This window comes from Schistocerca americana, chromosome 4 (assembly GCF_021461395.2).
Source record: "Schistocerca americana isolate TAMUIC-IGC-003095 chromosome 4, iqSchAmer2.1, whole genome shotgun sequence".
Classification (NCBI taxonomy): Eukaryota; Metazoa; Arthropoda; class Insecta; order Orthoptera; family Acrididae; genus Schistocerca; species Schistocerca americana.
Window position 1 is genome coordinate 504,864,257 of NC_060122.1, and position 24,384 is coordinate 504,888,640.

The window sequence follows — 24,384 nt, forward strand, 5'->3', positions numbered from 1 at the left end:
CATGACAGGTAATTATGATATTTAGTGTTTCTTTATATGTTACTGGTCACAAACATATTTTTGTGATATGTTACTTGCTATGTGATATGTTTTCAAAATGTTTGTAACTAATAATTGAAAAGTTAGGTCAGTGGTGCTATATTTGCAGGAACTGGTCGACCGATGTGCAGCATTCAGTGCAAAGCCGGATGCTATTCAGAATCTGATAGATTCTATGAACAAATTAGCTGATACTTACCAGGATGTGGAATCCATGTTGCAGGATGTGAAGGAGTTGCTCGAGGTATGTGTTCCCATCGCATTGTCCTAGTAAATAATATTTGATTTTATGGGCGCTATTCTGTTATATATTGCTTTTTCACATAGTTGCTGGGACTGATGACCTTTGTAGTGTGGTCCCTTCAACCCCCACAAACCATCACATAGTTGCTTTCTTCAGTTAGTGAGCTATTCATGATATTGAAAATGTGGGATCAGTCTCGAATCCCTCTAGGTCCACATAATCCAAGGTGACACTGCTGTTTTCATTGTGAGTAGCCAATGACAGATGAGTCAATTTTTGTAGTGGAATTGTAGAAGACAAAATATTTGTCCAGTGTCTCTAAAAGAACAGTTATTTCTGCCTAAGTTCTAGAGTTTGAATATCTTCATATTAGGAGGTAGCTTATGAGACACAGTTGCTTTTTGGGTGGCAGTTGCAAACACCACGGTAATACATTTACTCTGTATATGTAGTGTGAATTGAAGAGGGAGTGTTTGTAACACACTACATTAGTTTATTAGTGCTCCAACCTGAACAAACAATAATTGTATTTTTATGGGATTAATATTGCCTATTTGTACTGAGCTTTGAACAGGTAACACACATGAAAGTCAGGCTCAGGTGCAAAACTAATAGTGGAAAAAGAAAGCTGTGCTGAACCTAAAGGTTACTTTGATGTGTCACTGCCAAGTGACATAGCTTGATGAGTGTCAACAGTGTAAGGAAAAGATATATTGCTACTTACTTTAAAGATGACACCTTAAGTTGCTGACTGTCACAATTATAAGACACTTACACATGAGCTTCTATGTAACTTGTGTACCCACTGTCACCAGCCCCAATTCCATACTCTGATGTGACTGGTTCACTGGAGAAACTTTTCAAGCTATTGTCAACAACAAGTGAAGCTGCTGTTGAGCCCTAACATGTATCATCTTTACAATTCAATGCCAGCTTCGCCTGCTGTTGACAGGAGCTGGAAAAGTTTCTCCAGTAAACCAGTCACATTGCAGTCTGGAAGTGGAGTTGGTGACAGTGGGTACATAAGTTACACAGGAACTCATGTGTAAAGGCGTTTTAATTGTGACAGTCTACAACTTTTAAATGTGTCACTTTATGGTAAGTAGCAGTCTGTCTTTTTCCTTTCATTGTTGAGATTCCACCCTGGAGTTTCTGTCGCTTGATAGCTCAATGAGTCTTGGACAGTACAGAGAAAGAGCTCCTTCTATGTAGTACAGGAGGTAACTAAAAGAAATACGCAATGAAACAAACAGAAATAACAATTTCATTCGAAGACAGTAATTACGCTGAAGTCACCGTGATTCGTGATGACCCCTCTGGATATTGCAAAAGGTGGGACATTGTTTTTAACGGGGTGTTTGATTACCGTGGACAGTGGACAGATCCCATCTTTTAGACAAGTTATGCTACAAATTCCTCTTCTCCCATTTTCTATTCAGTACATCCTGTCTAGTTACATGATCTACCCTTCTAATCTTCAGCATTCTTCAGTAGCACCACATTTCGAAAGCTTCTATTCTCTTCTTGTCTAAACTATTTACTGTCCATGTTTCACTTCCATACATGGCTACACTTCATACAAATATTTTCAGAAAATACTTCCTGACATTTACATTATACTCAATGTTAACAAAGTTCTCTTCTTAAGAAACGCTTTCCTTGCAATAGCCAGTCTACATTTTATATCCTCTCCACTTGGACCATCATCGGTTCTTTTGCTCCCCAAATTGCAAAACTCTTGTACTACTTTAAGTGGCAAATTTCCTAATCTAATTGCCTCAGCATCACCCGACTTAATTCGGCTAAATTCCATTATCCATGTTTTGCTTTTGTTGATGTTCATCTTATATCCTCCTTTCAAGACACTGTCCATTCCGTTCAGCTGCTCTTCCAGGTGCTTTGCTGTCTCTGACAGAATTACAATGTCGTTGGCAAACCTCAAAGTTTTTATTTCTTCTCCATGGATTTTAATTCCTACTCCCAATTTTTTCTTTCATTTCCTTTACTGCTTGCTCAGTATACAGATTGGGTAATGTCGGTGATAGGCTACAAACCTGTCTCTTAAACAATGTTTTGGGTTCGTGTAGATGTGCTCCATCTTTGCAACTTATTGAATGCAGTTTGTTTATTGCCATAAGTGCTTCGCTTCTTTTATTTATGAAGCAGCTTCACGAATAAAAGAAGCAAAACATGTATGGCAATACACAGACTGCCTTCAAATTATTTGCAAAGACATAACGTACCTCCATGAATTTTGAAGCAACTATGGAACAACGGAAAACAGAAAAAATGATTAATTTTTCGGGTGTTTATGGTACTACACTCCATTCCTAACTCATATTCCACAATGTAAAATCCAAAACAAAACGTCAGTGTGAATGAGAATAAAATGTCATGACATGACATGACATGACATGACATTTATGACAGTTTCCAGAAAACAGTCAATATTCTATCATTATCATTCCTTCATGAAAGCACATGGTCAGCGAAATTTGAACAGTATTACATACTCTAACCACACTTTTCGGTACTGTGGAGAATAGCACGCCTGTGTCGGCTGCTAGCCACTTTGGGTTCGTGCCGCTGTGGCATGGCAGTGCACATGGGCAGATCTGAGGCAGATTGCTTTTGATTGATTGGAGCGAGCAGAACTGATAACAGTGTTTTGGTTCGCTAGGACCATTCATCATAGCTTCTGAAATGGTTACAGAATAATGTTGGGGCTCTCCTTCGAAAACAAGACTGTTTGGTGAGTTTGCGTACTGAGCTGATTGGCAAAATGGCGGAAAGATTCAGAATAGGGCCCCAGGTCTCTTCTACGTATACCACCTTCTTTCATAATTCTTAAACCAAGTATTAGCTGTCATTAAATTATGCTCTGTGCAAAATTCTACCAGGTAGCTTCCTCTTTCATTCCTTACCCCGAGTCCATATTCACCTACTACTTTTCCTTTTCTTCATTTTCCTACTATCAAATTCCAGTCCCCCCATGACTAATAAATTTTCATCTCCCTTAACTATCTAAATAATTTCTTTTATTGCACCATACAGTTCTTCAATCTCTTCACCATCTGCGGAACTAGTTGGCATATAGACTTGTACTACTGTAGTAGGCGTGGGCTTCATGTCTATCTTGGCTACAATAATGCGTTCACTATGCTGTTTGTAGTAGCTTACCCGCACTCCTATTTTTTTATTCATTATTTAACCTACTCCTGCATTCCCCATATTTGATTTTGTATTTATAACCCTGTATTCACCTGATCAAAAGTCTTGTACCTCCTGCCACCGACCTTCACTAATTCCCACTATATCTAACTTTAACCTATCCATTTCCCTTTTTAAATTTTCTAACCTACTTGCTTGATTAAGCAGCCAGACATTCCATGCTCCAATCCGTATAATGCCAGTCTTCCTCCTGTAATGATGTCCTCTTGAGAAGTCCCAGAGATCCAAGTGGGGGACTATTTTATCTCTGGAATATATTACCCAAGAGGATGCCATCATTTAACTATACAGTAAAGCTGCATGCCCTCAGGTGTGGCTGTAGTTTCCCCTTGCTTTTCAGTAATATCTGTGAGAGTAGTTGGCAGACAAGCACTTGGAGGAAGAACAAGGTACCATACTCGGTGTTTGTTCAGCAGTTGTACACCAAAACAAGTGTGAGCTAAACTGCGTTGATGGCACTGCACTGCTGTGAACTTGTGTTCTGTAACACTCACCGGACAAAAAAAAAAAAAAAAAGAAGTCATCCCTAGAGAAATCATTACAGACATCATTTAATAATGTGTAATTCTGCCTCTGGACTTGATAACCACCTGGATTCAGTTAGGAAAGGAGTCCACAATGTTGTTCAGGTATGTTACATCCACATTATGCCACTCACTGAGGATTTGGTTGCGCAATTCTGCCAAATTTCAGGGATGCTGATGGTGTTTTTCCCACTGTTCCAGCATGTTTCTCAGATTTTAATTGGGGGTTTAGGTCAGGTGATTTTGTGGGCCATTTGAGATGCAATAGGGGCACACATTCTTCCAGCCCAATGAAGTGTGCTGTTGTCATCTTTATGTGCTTGTGTCAGCAGTGGCCTCTAGTGAGGCGACTGACTTCAAATGTTCGTTGCACCCACTACCATCACAATGTTCTCTCACTAACAGGCAGGGATGGACCTTTATTCTCTGCCTGCAGTAATTCCTGTCAGATTTGGAAGTGATTTTGATTCACAAGCCATGAACTGTATTTCTGGTCCCTGTCAGTCAGGATCTTTTTCCGACCACTATTCTCATGTTGCGTTTTGTGGCTGTATGTGTCACACCACTGCTTGGAGATACATTGAACAATGCACCGTGAAACACTAACATGTCATGTCCTTATGTTTACCCATGTTAACAATTGAAACATGTCTCGCTGATCACTACTTCCGTATGCTCAGGTAGAGGCTTGTTTGCTTTTTGGGTTGACTAATTTTTTTGTTTGGTGAGCTTGTGTGGAATTGTGATAGCTTCCATCTTCCAGAAACCACAAACACTTCAGACTGCTAATGGTGTGACCCTTTATTGGCTTATTGAATGAAATATTGTAGTGTTTTTTGGTAAGTCATATTTGCTCCTGTCATATAGCAATGATTACATATATTGGACATCCCCATGGGTTACTCCAGTTTAGCAGTCAGCACTCTTGAACAGATTAGTGGACAAATCCCATGTATGGTAGACATTAGTGAATATACCATGCATCTTTGATTATTATATATTGTGACAGGGTGTATACGCCCTGGGAGATCCGGGAAAAACCTGTGAATTTTTTCATCCGGGAGAAAACCGGGAGAACACGTGAATTTTTTAGAACTCCGGAAATTTTTCAGAGTTTTAGCTTTTCAATTAAATTTTTGAAATTTTGATTGCTAACAACTGATAGCCTAACAAAGAATATTACTCTACCTCGCTACTGCAGAATTATATTGCAACAATAAAACATAAACAGGAGGAAAAAATTAAGTAAAACTTAAAGTTGCAAAGGAAATGCGCCATTTACAAGAAAACAAACTGCACACGCAAATGTCTGCCAACAACAAAATGTGTTAAATGCATTAGGACGAAAGACTACGCAATACTTCATAACAGCAAACTGCTTGTGATGAGCGTGACATCACAATTGTTTACGTTAGCTTCATTAAAGAAGATGCCAGTCGCGTATGAACAGTACATTCTCCCACTTCTGGCTACTTGGAAGTGTGGTTGTAGCAAGCAGCCAGATGCTACCCGGAAAATTTTTCTGGTAGGCAGTGTCTACATTTAATTATTTTGCTATTTCGTCTTTGTTTACAGATCTCACGTCAAATGAAAACAAAACGGAGTTTTGTGGCCAGGAGCCATCAATTCATAGATTTCGTAGATTCATAGATAAAATAAATCACATAACTATGGAAGGCTAAAATACTTTACTCATTGCAGTTTTTTGGTTTTATTTTAATTCCAGGTTTATAACAGACAAGCATTAATCACCTTGCAGAAGGGTGAAGTTATTTTTGTCGGTTTACTAAAGAAATTTAGTTGTTGTTAATCTTTTCCGCTGAGGCAGTCAATGTATTTGAAACGAAGTGTTTCATTCCATACTATTGACTAGTTTCAACTGTTTTCTGGATAACAACGTTTTCTTCTTCTGGCACGTATGGCACTATCGATAAAATGAAATGAGCGTATGGCATCGTTGGCCGGGAGGCCCCTATTTGGGAAGTTCGGCCATCAGGTGCAAGTCTTTATTTCATTCAATGCCATGATTATAAAGAACCAAACACGAGATAATACAGTATTGATACTCCAAGAAAATTTACATCCCGAAAATCAGACTGAAAAGCTTAATTTCAGGTTGGGACCTACTTCATTGTCAATCTGGACATACAAATGTACACTTAAGCGGTATTGGGTATTTTAGTATGGTCTATGAAATTCCGATGCTCTTGGATTATAACACTCGTAGAAAAAGACCAATTTATACGTGAAACCTTAGCTTTTCTGTTGGCTAATTGATCTTCGAGACCAGTATTATAAGTGAAAGCGTAGCTTCCCTTGCAGCCACACTTGTATATTAATTTAAACCATTAACTTTTCCTACTCGTGTGTTCGTGCTATTTAACAGTGATGTTGCTGTTGACTGACTACATCACATGTCCTATGCTTCGAATACCTGCCTTCATTGGCTGGTGAGATCACGTGGCATTATGATTGACTCGATTTCAGTGCTTCGGAAAGTAACTTGCCGAGTTTGGTGGAATTCGAATTTATACTTTTGTAATTTGCGCACTTGTGGCTGCATATAATTATTATTATTCCCACCCCCGCTCTCGGTCGTGTGCTAACGTGCCGGGAATTTCAAGCCGGTGCATGAAACCTTAACCCTTCAGAGGATTGATAAGTTTTACAGCTCCGAGGGAAAGTATCCTGTCATTTAACACGGAAAAAGTGTATTTTCGTCTGGGAGAAAGTGTATTTTTAACTGGAAAATCCGGGAATTTTTTTTCCTTGTCCGCGTATACACCCTGTGTGACCAATGTAAACACTGACTTTTACATGAGCGAGATTTTGTGCTGTGGATACTGCGCTTCCTTCGGGGAACTTCACATGTTATTCTTCAACAGGACAAGTCCCAGCCACTGCCACCTGTGGTGAGAAATGTGAATGCCGTGTCTTCTCTAAAGAATGATAGGTACAATTGATGAAATTTGAAAGACCGAGAGATTTACCAGTTCATGAATCATTCAACAACTTACCATGCTCTTGATTAAAATCTAGAGAACCATTCTGGATCAACACTGGCCATCTCACCCCAGAAAGGAATGAGTGAAGAGACGAATAGAGAGATTGGTGGACATCCTTCATTGGCCACAAGAATGGATGTAATAATGACAATATTATGAAATGTATAGACTGCTACTCACCGTACAGTGGAGACATTGAGTCAGAGACAGACACAACAAAAATACTGGCAGACGAGTAAGCTTTCGAACAAAAGGCCTCCTTCTGAATTAGGCAACATACACACTCACACATTCAAACAAACGCAACTCACACACACAACCACTGTCTCTGATTCCCTCGTCAATTTTACTCTCCTACAGATTTCCTACTGGGTACAGCCAGAGTAGTTTACTGTGATACTGTACACAATAACTAGCAGTGACAGAAAGTAGATTATTTCTTAGAATTTCTTCTCCTTCTCAAAACATTGTGCAAAGAAGCATCTTTAGAATCATTTCGAGAGCAAGTCGAAAAACTTCTTGTCGCGAGTTATTTAGCAGTTGGGAATATTTACAATTACTTACCAATATGAAAGTCCACATGCTCAGCACCAAGCATAGGAATGACATCCACTTTGGGTTAAAACAGAGTATGTCATTGGTGCAAATAGATGCTAAACCTATAGATATCAAAATTGTCAACTTGTTTTCCAAAGAACCTAGATGATTAAGAAATAGTAATTCCCATTTTTGAAACCAAATTATGTAGTTCTTCTCTCTTAGTCTATTGACAGATTTAAAAGTTATTTATTAAGGTTTCTGCCACAGTTACAAATGATAGTTGCTTAGTTGCTGGTCCTCCATCCAATGCATTGTTGGAAATGCATAAATTTGTAAATGCTAGCTTGCGACTAAAGATTCCCTATTAGGAGCTCCAACTCTTCCTGGGGAAGGAAATGTAAATATACAGTTTTATTTTGTCTGAACTTTGGCACATTAGACTATGCCTAGGACCTATTGTAGACTACTACAAAACAGTTTTCTTTATGATGATCTCAAGTTTATAATGTCCTAGCAGACCTGGCAGCTATGTTATATTTAAATATATGTACCTGGAGTTGGATTTGGCAAATAAAACTACCTGACACTATGAACCTGTTTAAATTGCTCTTGTTTATTTAATATAAATAGTTTACCAATGGTACTAATTATCTTGTCACTTCAGCTATGGCCAATTTACCAAACAGTCTGAAACCTGTCATTTACAATTGGCAAAAAACTGTGCCAACTGTTCTTGAGCCTGACCATACTTTCCAACACAATTTTACCGCTCAGATGTTATGCCACTGGCGTATGTATTCCAAGCTGAGATGCACCCACTAAATGCTCAAAGCTCTTACAGTTCAACCACACAAAAATCTTCTAAATCGCAGTATACTCTAGGGAAAAAGCAATGTTCAGAAACTCACACAATTTGGGAAACTCAGCTCCTTCTATGACTGATGGTTTTGACATTTTCAAGTCCATGGCCCAAATTCACTCCTGCTAGAACCTAAAATATCATGATCCTTCTAAGTCACAAAGAGAAGTCCCCAATCTGCTAATCCACGGGTCATCATTACTCCTAAAATGGATACGTGTGGACTAACTCAAGTCCCCACTGAAGTCCCCATATTGTCTCCATATCAGTCACCAGTTAAACTTGGCAGTATTCCCTCCATACCCTTCAGTCTATCTTCTAATAGCTGACAGTCTCTGTGCCTTTCCCACCAATCTATTTTGTCATTTCGCTATGCCGTCATATACAAATGTATACAAGTAGGACCAAAGTGGCCAACCTTAACAACTATAATTTTAAAAATCACATTTACATGCTGGTTTTAATGATACCAAACAATATGAATTTATCAGAACTAATCATCCAGAAGCTTGTGTTATCTTGAATTATTCCATTATCATGAGTTAATTTTGTCATAAAATTCCATACAGAAATGTTCTACACATTTCACTGATAGACACTAAGACCATTGATTAAAATCAAAAAGGGAACAGTCACTCTAATGCTGTTTGTCCTGACATTTCTTTACATGGGTGGTCTTCCTCAAGCAGAGTTAACAATGCAGACAATCCTTTTTGAAGCTATGCAAGACGGGCCACTTCTTTGATGCCTGTCCTTCTGTAGTATTTAACAATACACCACCACCAACAACAACACAGATAACTAACACACTCTGCCAGCTTTTCCACCCTTGGGTTTGAAAGTGTGGGATCAGTCTGAGCATTTGAAGAGTCAATGTCCTTTGGTGGGCTCTTTTAAGAAGCATCTTGGATTGCCTGGACAGTCCGTGGCACTTCACGAAATACCATCAGTTTTGCTCGTAATACAACCAAACTTTTAGTTACGTGCTCTGCTTGGACACCCCCCCCCCCCCCTCCCCTTTTCATTCAAAAGCCTGTGAGCAGCACCTACCTATGGCAAGATGCAGTGGCCCTTCATAGTGCATTTAAGACATATATCCCACTGCCATCGCTGTAGTCTTCAGAATGTGTGATGTGAATAATACAACAATCCATTTAGCTCAAAGCTAATGATCCCTTTGCCCACATGAAAGAGAACAGTGTCCACAAAAGACACGCGTTCAACCTTGGAGGTGTCTGACCAGCACACAACTTTTACGAAACAAGGGGATGAGATACTCTGCTTCTTCCCCATTGACATGCCTCCAGTGTAATCTACACCTACATCCACATCCATGTCCACATCCATACTCGACCGAGCGAGGTGGCGCAGTGGTTAGACACTGGACTCGCATTCGGGAGGACCACGGTTCAATCCCGCGTCCGGCCATCCTGATTTAGGTTTTCCGTGATTTCCCTAAATCACTCCAGGCAAATGCCGGGATGGTTCCTCTGAAAGGGCACGGCCGACTTCCTTCCCCATCCTTCCCTAATCCGATGAGACCGATGACCACGCTGTCTGGTCTCCTTCCCCAAAACCAACCAACCAACCAACATCCATACTCCGCGTGGCCGAGGGTACCTTGAGTACCTCTATCAGTTCTCCCTTCCATTCCAGTCTCGTACTGTTCATGGAAAGAAAAATTATCGGTATGCCTCTGTGTGGGCTCTAATATCTGTGATTTTATCCTCGTGGTCTCTTCACGAGATATACGTAGGAGGGAGCAATATACTGCTTGATTCCTCGGTGAAGGTATGTTCTCGAAACTTCAACAAAAGCCCGTACCGAGCTACTGAGCATCTCTCTAGCAGAGTCTTCCACTGGAGTTTATCTATAATCTCCCTAACGCTTTCGCGATTACTAAATGATCCTGTAACGAAGCGCGCTGCTCTCTGTTGTATCTTCCCTACCTCTTCTATCAACCCTATCTGGTACGGATCCCACACCGGTGAGCAGTATTCAAGCAGTGGGCAAACAAGTGTACTGTAACCTACTTCCTTTGTTTTCGGATTGCATTTCCTTAGGATTCTTCCAATGAATCTGTCTGGCATCTGCTTTACCGACAATTAATTTTATATGGTCATTCCATTCTACATCACTTTTAATGCCTACTCCCAGATAATTTATGGAATTAACTGCTTCCAGTTGCTGACATGCTAAATTGTAGCTAAATGATAAAGGATCTTTCTTTCTGTGTATTCGCAGCACATTACACTTGTCTACATTAAGATTCAATTGCCATTCCCTGCACCATGCGTCAATTCGTTGCTGATCCTCCTGCATTTCAGTACAATTTTCCATTGTTACAACCTCTCGATATACTACAGCATCATCCACAAAAAGCCTCAGTGAACTTCCGATGTTATCCACAAGGTCATTTATATATATTGTGAATAGCAACAGTCCTACAGAACACCCCTGCGGCACACCTGAAATCACTCTTACTTCGGAAGACTTCTCTCCATTGAGAATGACATGCTGCATTCTGTTATCCAGGAACTCTTCAATCTAATCACACTCAATTGGTCTGCTCTTACTTTGTTCCTTAAACAACTGGGGGGAACTGTATCAAACGCCTTGCGGAAGTCAAGAAACGCGACATCTACCTGGGAGCCCGTGTCTATGGCCCTCTGAGTCTCATGGACGAATAGCGCAAGCTGGGTTTCACACAATCGTCTTTTTTGAAACCCATGCTCATTCCTTCAGAGTAGATTTCTAGTCTCCATAAAAGTCATCATACTTGAACATAATACATGTTCCAAAATTATACAAGTGATCGTTGTCAGAGATATAGGTCTATAGTTCTGCACATCTGTTCGATGACCCTTCTTGAAAACGGGGATGACCTGTACCCTTTTCCAATCTTTTGGAACGCTATGCTCTTCTAGAGACCTATGGTACACCGCTGCAAGCAGGGGGGGCAAGTTCCTTCACATACTCTGTGGAAAATCGAACTGGTATGCCATCAGGTCCAGCAGCCTTTCCTCTTTTGAGCGATTTTAATTGTTTTTGTATCCCTCTGTCATCTATTTCGATATCTACCATTTTGTCATCTGTGCGACAATCTAGAGAAGGAACTACAGTGCAGTCTTCCTCTGTGAAACAGCTTTGGAAAAAGACATTTAGCATTTCGGCCTTTAGTTTGTCATCCTCTGTTTCAGTACCATTTTGGTCACAGAGTGTCTGGACATTTTGTTTTGATCCACCTACCTGTTTGACATAAGACCAAAATTTCTTCGGATTTTCTGCCAAGTCAGTACATAGAACTTTACTTTCGAATTCGTTGAACGCCTCTCGCATAGCCCTCCTACACTACATTTCGCTTCGCGTAATTTTTGTTTGTCTGCAAGGCTTTGGCTATATTTATGTTTGCTGTGAAGTTCCCTTTGCTTCTGTAGCAGTTTTCTAACTCAGTTGTTGTACCACGGTGGCTCTCTTCCATCTCTTACGATCTTGCTTGGCACATACTCATCTAATGCATATTGTACGATGGTTTTGAACTTTGTCCCACTCTCTGTACTTGAGATAAAAATTTTGTGTTGAGCCATCAAGTACTCTGAGATCTTTTTTTTGTCACTTTTGCTAAACAGAAAAATCTTCCTACCTTTTTTAATATTTCTATTTGACTGAAATCACCAATGCTGTAATCGCTTTATGATCGCTGATTCCCTGTTCTGCGTTAACTGTTTCAAATAGTTTGGGTCTGATTGTCACCAGAAGGTCTAATATGTTATCGCCACGAGTTGGTTCTCTGTTTAACTGCTCAAGGTAGTTTTCAGATAATGCACTTAAAAAATTATTCAGTCCTATGTGTACCCTATTCTTCAGGGGGGGGGGGGGGGTGTGTGAAAGCTGCAGCCCACAGCAGACGTTGCTTACCCTGGGCTCACCACATGGCTTTTGGCAACACTTGACAATACACTCACAAATTTCCTCACCTAGTCACTTGCAGCACAAGGTTCCACTGTTACTCCTGTTATTAACTCTCAGGCTCAGCAAGTAAGGGAATCTGTCTGACAGTTCTAGTGTTGTTGGAAGTATTATGTGTACCATATTATTATCATTCAGTCATTATAGTGTTTCCATGTGCATTATCGGTAGATATCAACCCTGTAGCATGACAGCAACAACCAGACCTCTCACTGTTAGTCACATCTCATCTTGTAAGGGTATAACTGCTCATTACTGTTTTGTATTCTGATATTTTCAATCGGTAATCTGCTTAAGAACTGAATTAGTATGTGATGTAAAAAATTAAAGCTACCATCATTTTGAAGACTGGTTTAAACAAAACAGTGCTTTACTAGGTATTGTCTTATTGGAGGTAGTATGTCCTCGCCTTCCTCTAATGTTTGTACTGACATGTCCAGCTGGACAAGCTCATCGCTGTGTGGATCTGGGAAATACATTTGCAGTAAATAAATAAAAACATTTTTTTTCTTTTTCTTTGTATTGACCAACTAGGATCATATAGCAACTTCACTTCCTCTTCTTTCTTTGTTCCCTACTTTTCCAGTACTCCATCTTCTCCATATGCTGTTGTTTCATATCTTCTGTCCATGTTGTTCCTGATTTCTTATTCACTCTGCCTTCAAAGCCTTCTAAACTTAGCATTTTGTTCTTAAAAAGGTTTCTTTCTGGTATTTGTGATTCTTTGGTGTTCGTTCCTAGTTCTTTTCTTATTTCTGACATCCATGCTATTGTTGGTTTGTTTTTCCAGAAAAACAGGAATATTTGTTTCGTTAACCTGTTCTCATTCATGTTGTAGTGGTGTCTTAGAGATGATTAACCCTCACTGTGCCATTACTTTTGATATTTTATGTGTATTTTGGTAGATATTCTCATTTTCCAGCCATCTGTTGTTTGTATTGCACCCAATATTTTTCTGATAAAACATCTTTCAAATATCTTGATTCTGTCCAGATTATAGTTCATTGTTAAGCATTCATATGCATATAAACATTCTGGTCTTATCACTGTGGTACAGTGTTCTAGTTTTGTTTTTCAAGATATGCATTTCTTATTGTATTTGTTTTTGTCAAACCATATCCCTAATCCAAGAAAAATAATGAATTTTTGAAAATATAATGTAAAAAAGTGACAGCAGAACAACACACATATATAAAGGTTAAGGAAATTTGCAAGCTTTCGGAGCCAGTAGCTCCTTCCTCTGGAAGAAGGGTTGAAGAGGAAGGAAGAAGGATTAAGAAAAAGGACTGACAGGGTTTAGAAAATGGGGATAGTTTGGAAAAGTCGCCCAGAATTCCGGGTCAGGGGAGATGGAGTGGACAGAAAGAGAAGGAATTGTTGAAGGCTGCAACAGACAAGATTTGAAAATGTGAGAGCTTGGAGGTGGAAGATAGCAAGACACAGATTACTGACAAAACATTATCTCTTATTAACACTTGCATGATATTTTGGCAATAGTCTCTTCTCTGCTTATTACCCTATCATCCACCTCTAAGCTCTTAGGTTTTTAAATCTTTGTCTGGTGTTGTTCCCAATGATCAGTCTTTCCTTCTCATCCTGTACAGTAAGTCTCCCCTGATCTAGGGTTCTGGACGACTTTTCCAAACTCTCCCCATTTCTTGCTTCATTCTTCTTCCTTCCCCTTCATCCTTTCTACCAGGAGGAGTAACTGGCTCAGATAACTTGTAAATTTCTTCTCCTGCCGCCACTTGGCGAGCATAGGCTCTTTGCATTTTATTAACTCTCACATCTGTTGAAAATTTCTCCAGTCCATTTTGCAGTGTGGTTTCTCCAAGACACTTTAATTTAATAACCCTCCCTATTTTATCTACTTGTGTTCGCATGTATTTTGGCGCATTTTTGTATTATTTAGCTTCTGGGAACCATGATTACTGCTGTTGGTACTAACCCCAAAAAGAGAAATTTCTTCCAGGCGTTGTATGTTAGCAGAATATGGTGCAAGGACTTTGTTAATAATCATTTCAGTCTTTGTTCTTGCGCACGAAACTTTCTTCACAATTTGAGAATCACTGTATAGTTTTGCGTTTAGTTTTGGCGTGCAGTCCATGGATTTGTATGATGTGTGGTGATTAACAACGTGAAATGCAAACGTTGCCACTGCAGCGCTAACACGATATGCTGACTGTGTGGGCTGAGCAAAAAAACCTTTAATATCTGAAGTACCAGCAGAATTTTGAGATGTTTTATGTTTCTTGGAAGACAGGTGTACTTCCAAATCTTGTGCACCTGCAAGAGAAATGTTTCCATCTTAATATAGTGATAATATACCAAAATTGGCAATTATAAATTAAAACTCTTTAAATAATCGCCATAGCAATATGCCAATCAAAGACAGACGAAAGATAAAAAAAAAAAAACTATTTGATAACCTTACCTTTGTGTGCAGCAGAAACATATGTTCCTGGAGGACAAATAAGGCATTGTGCTTCGTATTCACTTCTTCCTGCCTTGAAACACTTGTACATTAATGACAATGCGTCATTGAATTTGGATTTTCGTTTCGGCATTTTGGCTTGTAAAAAAAAGCACTGTGAATTAACTGTTGACTTTCCACACTCTTTAATTTTTGATAACCAAACTGCAAATGGAAGAGAGAGAAAATAAAGTCATTGGTTCTTGACATCTGTATTATGATTCGTTGTCTCAATTTCCCATCATTCATCGCACTGTTACCAACACCTGCACAGCACGTGGACACCGCCGACACTGAAATCCATTTTAACCCAGAGTTCAAATGCTGCGTAGCCACATCCATCGTTCTTTGTTACTATGGAATGTATATGCTATATCACTATAGCTGTGTTGCCATAGTGACTTGCAGTTGTGGCTAATAACCAATTATTCGTTTCTATTTTCACATCTGGCAGTTCATTTGTAATTATCACTGTTTGTTTCTGAAAATGTAGGACATTAAAGACTTTCCAAAAAATTCCCCCCAGATGCCGTACAAACGGTTAAAATGTAGGGCATGTCCATGAATTTCCAGACGTCTGCTAACCGTAGTCTCATTTGAAATAGGAACACCAGTTATACAATTATAGTTGGCACTGTCATCAATGTACCCTCACATTGTTGGCGAAAATACGTGTTTTTAAAGTCAGTGGCAGGCATTAAACAACAACAACAACAACAACAAACACTTTACGTTGGCCATAAAAAACCTCTCATCTATCAAGCATGTTTGCTGAGCACACTCTTTTATGGTGACTTGGACATCATTGCTAAACGAGAACTTAAGCTCAACCCCTTTCATCTGTGAAGCTTACAAATATTCTAGGCATAACATGGAGAGACAGTGTGACACATAAGAAAGTCCTGAACACCATAAAGCTGCCCATTGTCACTGCCACTCTCAACTAACATTGCCTTTTGTGGCTAGGACACAAACTTCATATGAACTACTTGTGTCTTCCCCTACACACACTACTTGGTGATATAGTGCTTGCCAAAAGACCACATGGAAGACCTGCATTGTGCATGAAAGATTGTACCAAATGTGATATAAGTGCTTTTAATATCAAGTGTGTTAAATGAGAGGAGCTCTGTGAAGACTGTGGCATATGGGTGAAACTCATTAAGGACTGAAGCAAGTTCCAAGACAGAGCCTGTGAAATGAGCATGTAGACAATTGCTTACAATGAACCCCTTTTTTCGGGGTGGCATGCACTTACCCACATGTGGACACCAATTGGGCCCCCACATTGGACTCCTGAGTCACCAACAAAAGTACCTGCATGACATTACTTGAATCTTCTGTGAGGAAATGTAGACCATTGATGAAATAAGTGAAGATTCTCTTATTTATTGTGTTTCCATTTCTTCAAAACATTTTCTTTTTGGTTATTAGAGTTGTAACAATTCTGTCTTCCTTCTTGTATATACATCAGCCGATACTTCTTTGCAGGACTTCTCTGTTATAACCTATCTAGTATGAAACACTGACAGTGTGACTTATATTTAAAGTATTTTGTATAGTTTGTATTTGTTGACTATATCTTTTTGATGATATAATTTTTCTAATGCCACATTTCTGCACTGTTTGGTTACATGCTTTAAGTTTAATTTATTCTCAAAAGTTAGTATTTTTGCATTAAATCTTCATACTTTTTATCAGTTTTGTTACGTTTAATAGTTAATGATGTATGATTAACTGTATGTGTTCTCATTATTCTCTACTTTTGATTTTTCCTTTACAATTAGATTTTGTAAAAATATCAGCATTTTGTGAAGCAGATTACCTTTCTTCAGTTATAACTGCTTTATCAATATAATTTACTTCTTTTTCCAAAGCTTGAAGATAAGAAAGAAAAGGACTACCAAGAATTAATGGGGAAGAGACCACCATCAATTGTTGCAACTGATCTCACACGGGAAGCAAATAAATATCATGAAGCCCATGCCAAAGCATCAGAATCAAACCAGACACTTCACAAGGCCATGACATTACATATTAGCAATTTGCGAATTCTCTCTCTTCCATTACCAGACCTTAAGAAACAAATACCAACCATCAGCAATATGAACAGTATGTATTTCTTAGTATGGCTTAAATTTCATAAGTAAATATGTAGGATTTGGTAATTGTGTCATTACATTATTATTATTATTATTATTATTATTATTATTGATGCAGCTCCTGAGGATGAAGCAGCTATTAAGGAATTACAACATTTGATTGACAAGGTAGATGAAATGAAAAAACAGCGAGCTACTTTAGCTGCACAGCTGAGAGAGTCAGTCTGTCAGGACGACATTACTCGTCAGCTTGTTACTCGCACTGGTGAGTCACTTGAAACCATATTCAGTCAGGAGATGCAAAAACATCAAAAATATGTAAGTAATATGACAAGCCGTAGGTTTGAGAACATCATACAAGTTTCATTGTAGCCGAAGTGTTGTTGTTATTGCTATCTTGTTTACAGGAAACCATTATTGAACAGAATTTAGCTGCACAAGAAAATATTTTGAAAGCACTTACAGAAGCATATGCAAAGTGTGCAGGCCCAAGAAAAGCTGCTATGGATACAATGCGAAAACGTGAAGCCACTATTAATGCATTGATATCTTCTTATGATGCATATGAAGACCTACTTGCGAAATCAAACAAAGGTCTCGAATTTTATCGAAAACTGGAGACTAATGTTACAAAGCTACTGCAGAGAGTTAAAGGAACCTGCAAGGTGCAGGATGAGGAACGTGAACAGATACTTGCAAAGAACAATAAGAAGATACCAAGACAGGATGTAGATAAGCCAAGTATTGATTCTGGTGGTCCAAAGTTGAGAGACTATCTTCAGAGTATGAAGGGTACATTGCCCACTGGAAGCTACTCTACCTCTCAGATTTTTACTCTGCCTTCTAGCACAGCAATGCCAGCAAGCAGTACAACAGGCATTGGAGGGCAACTTCCAGCCTCCTATACAGCAGAAAGTGCAGGGAGCAGCGAGAATCTTGCAGGTCCATTACCATGGGTCCCACCTGTAAGACCAGCTCCTGTGGGCTCAGAAGGTACAACTGAAACTTGTGGCACAATTACAAAGCAGGACACACTGTACCAACCCACTACATCTCCTGGTATTGCCAAACCTGAAATGAGTCACCAGACACCCGCATACGTTTCTAGTGCTCCACAATATACTTACAGCACTTCAGGATACCAACCACCTCATCAGATGCCATATACAGGAGATCAATATGCAGACTATGTGTATGGTCAAACACAACAATACTATCAGCACCAGACAACAGGTTCTCATGTTTTTCCTCCCACTTCATCTACACCTAGAGGACCTGGTTCATATTCCAGTGTTGGGTCAAGAGATACAACTAGCCATCATGCTGCTAAAAGCCCAGCTTATCAGTATGGCTCAGCGTACCATAGTACAGATACAGTGCAAAACCCATACAGTCATTTGCAGACACCACCAATTTCACAAGCTCAGTCAACAAATGTACCACAACCACAAATTGGAGACACTTCGGAAATGTATGCTGGGTACCCACAACACTATCATACACAAGTACATCAGAATTATTCAACAAGTCAACAAGCATATTTACCACAGACAGTACCAACAACAGTACATAGCACTGTGCCTCAACAAATATCTACTTCTGGAATACCTGCAATGAATATAACTAAGGAAGGTGGAGTTTCACAGTCGAGTATCTCCTCTGCTGGCCAACATAGCACCACTCCCCAATACAGAAGTACTCCCCAGCACGACACTGCTGTTCAACAGCAGCAACTTTCATATCCAGCACACAGTACCTCATATCCCACATATGATTACAGTAAGTCACAACCTTACCAATATGGGGCAGCTTATGCTGCACAGGATTCTTCTGTTAATGTTCCATATTACCCAGGAAACACTCAACAACAGGCAGCTCAGTGTGGATGGCAAGAAAACCAGCAAACTGTGATGGGGTCATATGATACAGAACAGAAAATACCACCTCATCCTCAGAGTTATCCATCTGTGCAGAAACCACCAGTGACATATCCTCAGTATCAGTGGCAACAGGCACAATCGCAGACGCAACTACAACAAAATCAAAATGTATCATCATATTCTGCGAATTCCTCAGATGTTGGTCCTACTTCAAGTGCAGTCCAGTACCAAGGTGCTGGTGTTGCACCTACAGGATCCACCTCTTCCTTACAAACCCAACCATCTAGCGTGCCACAGCAGCAACCATATTATGATAGCATGTATAGTACAGTGTATGCTGCTTCACCTCCATATTCTGTGCAGGCTTCAGTGGCAAGCAGCAGCAACGTTGTTGATGCAACCCAGTACCAATACATGGCAGGAGCTGGAACGTCGTCATATACTAATGCTGGGAAGTACGCTACATCACAAACGAGCTCATTCCAAACAGCTGTGGATGGTCAGACATATGCATCCCAATACAACACAACTCTACCAATTTCTAGTCAAGCATACTCTCATGTTAATTACTACACTGCACCATATGGTTATCAGTATGGTTCGGAAACGATTCAATCAGAATCTCAACCAACAGTGCAAAATGATACATATCAGCAAGGTACAAGTGCTCAACAAGCTGCAGCTCCTTCTCCAATGACCTATATGCAAGCACGGTTCCCAGGTGATGCTACAAATACAACCTTCAGTCTTCAGGGAAGTTCATCAAGTTCTTCAGTAGAGGGCAAGAGTGATAGTGGAGTGTCATCTAATATTGATCTTTTAGCAGGGCTGGACTTCTCGTTGAATCAAAAGCCACTTGTTCCTCAACAGCCTGCAAATGTGTCACCAAAAAAAGAGCAACAAGTTCAACAAAATGGTGTTGCAAAACAGCAGACTGGTTCCTCAGTGCAGCAAACTGATGGTAGCAACTTCTCACCAAAAAAGGAGATTGTTGCCCAGCAACCATCTGTGACGATGTTGCAGACACAAATCAGTTCTGTTGTTAATGAGGCTTCGGGAGCTGGAGAGAAGAAACCCCTAGTACTGCCAACAATTCAGGTAAACCTACAGCCATAAAAATTTTTATTTGTTTATACAAGATGACAATTCCTTCACATTCAGAAAGTATTTGCTATAATAAATCTTAGTTGTATGCTGCAATGATAGGACTAACTAAAATGGAAAATTGAGATAAAGACTATCAAAGGCTGTTCCTTAAGAGAAATAGGAAGATTTAATGAGGAAAAGACTGGATGATAGATTTAGAAATTAGTTTTAAATTTACTGTCACACATGCTTAGTGAATGTAGATGATGATTCAAAAAAGTCTGGCAAGTAATTTTGCTGTTTTTTTTTTTTTTTTTTTTTTTTTTTTTTTTTTTTTTTTTTTTTTTTTTTTTTTTTTACAGATTAAACTAGGATTTTGGCACACTGTTTTGACACAATTATGAGCTGGAAACACAAGATTTATGAAAAATATTAATTTTTACTTAGCATATTGAGAATAATAGCGTGCATTAAACTAGGAAAATTATGGGTATTAATGAGACTAACCACAAAGGCAGAGAATACAGATGAGTAGACATAGAAATGACAAATAAAACATTATATGGTAAGACATACGACCTGTATCAGGAAAGTGACAGGGAGAAACACTAAACAGATAAGAGTGGTGTGTATTGCATTTCTACGCCTATTTTTAGCTCTTGAATTTATTTGCAGTAACATTTTTCAGTGGTTCTCTGTCTATAGTCAGCTGGAGCAACAGTTGGGGTTTAGGTGGTTTAAACATTTATTGGAAATGAAATAGTCTTAGCTGAATGGTGCGACTGGTAAAGATTGAATTCACCAGTCACAATAACTATTCTTTACTGCATAGATTACACTCCTCCCCTCTTTAACAGAGATGGTGCAACCACCTCAGACAAGTGCAGCACCCATGGGAGGAGGCACCAAGCAGTCACCAGAGGAGACGAGCAAAACACCGTGGCACTCAGTCAGTGAACACCAAAAAATTGATCCCGACAAAAGAAGTATGCCATGTTAGTGTAGGGAAACACCCACTGGCTGCCATAACTGGTAATGGGGAAGGCCAGGCATAGGTGGGGCATATGGCAATGTGTTGAATCCCCATCCTAGGCGTGGGAGGACACGCAATGGGGTCAGGTGCATCAGTGGAGATGGCCGCACTAGCTGCAGGATGGCCATGAAGGAGGCAATGGCCAGGAACAGTATTGAGAGTGCCTCAGGGCCAGCGGAGACTTTCGAAGCAGCCACAAGGGTGGCTGAAGCTGCGGTGACCAGGAACAGGGTCGCGGGGGCTGGCTGCGATACGCTGGCAATGACTGGAGGGCTGGCCATGACAAGGCCAGCAAAAGTGTTTGCTTCAGCATTGACAGGGCTGGTGAGGACAGGAGGGCCAACAACTAAAGGCTTGGCATCTGATGGCATCTGGTGTCACATGGAAGGGCTGGTCCCATACCATTGGGACGGCAAACAGCAGGATGGACAACTACTGGGTGCCACAAGGCACGACAACATTGCAAACAAGGGTGACAGAAGCTGGCCCACGGTCCCACACATGAACTCCTGGAAGCCTCCTCTGAACACTGGTTGTGATCATGCCCACTTTAGAACTGTGGGAAGACCTATAGAATGTGAGTGAGCAGGGAGACACTCCATATCAGGTCTGATTGCCTTATCCCGGAAAGGAAGGGCCTGAGGCAACAATGGCTCCGGCAATTGAAAAGACGTGGTACACAGAAAGGCAAGAGTTACACCAAGGAACTATTGAACAAAATGTGTGCAGGCCATCCAAATATGCCAAGAAATTGCTTCTACTGAGAAAACAGGAACCAGTTGCCAGTGAACATCTACCAAAATTGAGATAACCTCACAATTGAACAAAGTTACAGAAACCTAGAAAAGAACAGACTGTGTTCAGAACACGGTGAGCAATTTCACTCTTTTGTATTATTCAAATACAGACTATCACAACACAATAAACAGGAATATAGTGCCCCACCAAGCTACACTAACAGACAAGAAAAAATGTACTTGTTTGGAAAACACACGATGAATTTTGAAAGAAAGAAACCATGTTCCAACACTACACCAAGAAACACTGAAATACACAGGAATAAGTGGCCTTGTCGTCCCTGTCGTGCCCAGCACTACCACGCTCTTGGGAAGAGGGAGAGCCACAGCTGCAACATCCAAGCAAAATGTGGCACAGCGTGGCAGCATCGGGCTTTCTGTGAAGGTGGGCAGGTGATGGACGAGACCAGGAGTTGGTGCTGCAGCCAGTACACCTTGAGTGGTGTGCTAGAGAGGGCAAATTTTTAGCATGCCCTGTACTGAGTATTGATGTTTACTGTATGTTACACCCAATAGAGTCAGCCAAATTGCCACTGAAATGACCTTAGCCGAGTTGCGTGACTGGTAAAGATTGAACTTATCCGTTGCAATAATAACTTTATTTATTAACCTTGAACTTAACGTAGTACAGCTTCAGAGGGCAACAGTCCACACTTAAGTACAACTGGAAAGCCTATCTTGATTATGTGTAGCCGGTGCCTCCATCTCGAGATCCATGATTGTGGTGAGCCGAGGTACTGTTGATGATCAGCAGCAGTGTACCACAAGGCTGTGAGCTTGTGGTCATCAGGTTGCAGGTCCAAGTGTGAGAGCAGCTGTTGAGCGTCCAGTGGCTGATGATCCTGGTGAAGGCATGAGGCTGCACTATCTGATAGCAGCAGCTGCAGGCATTGTACTTCAAAGTGTAGACCTTAGATGGCTGACAGTTGGTCTGGAGTTGGCTGAGGAGGGTCTGAGTGGCAACCAAAGTACCTGTTGCAGTGGAATACAGGTGCAGCATCATGTGGACATGTGACAGTGCGTATACGAATATATGCCTGGGACTGCAGTGCTGATTGCCATGACCTGCACCCCACCCCCACCCCAATTCTCACCCCAACTCCAATGCTGTGGTGGCAGCAGCTGGGGCCCAGCCCTGCATATACTACAGAAAGGATATTTCTTCAGTGTGCACTACTGCAAGGAATATAACAGTATAAAAATATGTATTATGACTGTAAGAGAAAATATCTATAGGGTTCATTAGTAGTAAATGTAATACATATCAGGAAGTGAGTGAAAATAATTGAGAAAAGGGAGTATTCTTTTTCTTGTGGTGTTTTTCCTGCGTCGACACAGGGTTAGCATGGTTATCAATGAATTTAGTATGATTAATTACCCCTCCCAGGATGGATTGTGTGTACTCCAACTGCCTGTGTGCGGTGTCATTCATGTGAAAGTGGGTAAAGTTTTCCTAATGTTGCTGAATCCGTAACTGACGTGGGACTTCGTAACCAGTCCAGTATTCACACTGTAAGTTAAGTAAAAATAAATCCCAGCCAATGGTTCACAATTAATTCACTACAAAATTTACTTGCATTCTTTCTACAGGGTGTACATAAAGTCCGGTAACATTTTCAATTATTTATTGCATAAGAACCAAACATTGTACAGATATCATACATATGTCATTTTGAAGAGGAACCCTGAAAGTGTTTTTTTTTTTATACCACCCCATTTTCATCATGAAGTTCATAAATACCTGAACATGGAGCTGTCACTTCGATGGATCGACCGTGCTACAGAAGAGGACAGCTTTTTCGTGAAATGGCCTCCCTGACCACGAGATCTCACTCCGTGTGACTTTTTGCTGTGGGGACACATTAAAGATTTGGTGTATGTACCACCTCTACCACGTGATGTAGCAGAGCTCCAGGAGAAAATACGGAAGCGACTGCCACAGTTGACGATGCCTTGCTGGGACGGGTATGGCAAGAATTCAATTACTGTACTGACGTCTGCTGGGTCACTCATGGTTCGCATGTTGAATGTTTGTAAAAAAGCTGTCAGAGTTTCTCTTCAAAATGCAATATGTATGACATCTGTACAATGTTTAGTTCTCGTGCAATAAATAATTGAAAGTGTTCCTGGACTTTATGTACACCCCTGAATTTAGATATCCTCTCAGAATATCACAGTTGAGAATTACCTTCCCAGAACATCTCATGTTCTGCCATCCAGGAGGCTTAAACCTTCACAATACTTCACTGTTCTTCTTTTTCTCCATTCACATTCATTGCTTTTTCCTTTTTGCTCACTCATTGTTCCTGCCCGCCCCCCCCCCCCCCTGCCCACCCTCCCCGTCTCTCTCTCTCTCTCTCTCTCTCTCTCTCTCTCTCTCTCTCTCTCTCTCTCTCTGTTGTTATCTTTTTTGTATTTCCCTCCATTCTTCCCTCCTTATTACCCACATCAGGGTACATACCTTGTGTGCATAGTTTTGAATAAAATCATGCCATAGCTGAGTTGATTATTCCATTTATGTCAGTTTCAAATTATAGTTATTGTACACTATGTAATAATTGTCATTTAAAATATTGTCAGACAGCAGCCCTTCTGTAGCACA

General features: G+C 40.2%; 1 protein-coding gene across 3 annotated transcripts in view; it reads left to right on the top strand.

Moving 5' to 3' along the window:
• The window catches only part of LOC124612336 (tyrosine-protein phosphatase non-receptor type 23-like), a 158,215-nt gene that overhangs the window by 78,619 nt on the left and 55,212 nt on the right, over positions 1-24,384 (top strand). For all 3 annotated transcript variants that reach the window (XM_047140485.1, XM_047140483.1, XM_047140484.1), the window contains exons 9-12: positions 149-283; positions 16,762-16,996; positions 17,105-17,304; positions 17,394-19,964. In XM_047140485.1, coding sequence (XP_046996441.1) covers positions 149-283; positions 16,762-16,996; positions 17,105-17,304; positions 17,394-19,964 — 3,141 coding nt within the window. The remainder of the gene's footprint in view (positions 1-148; positions 284-16,761; positions 16,997-17,104; positions 17,305-17,393; positions 19,965-24,384) is intronic.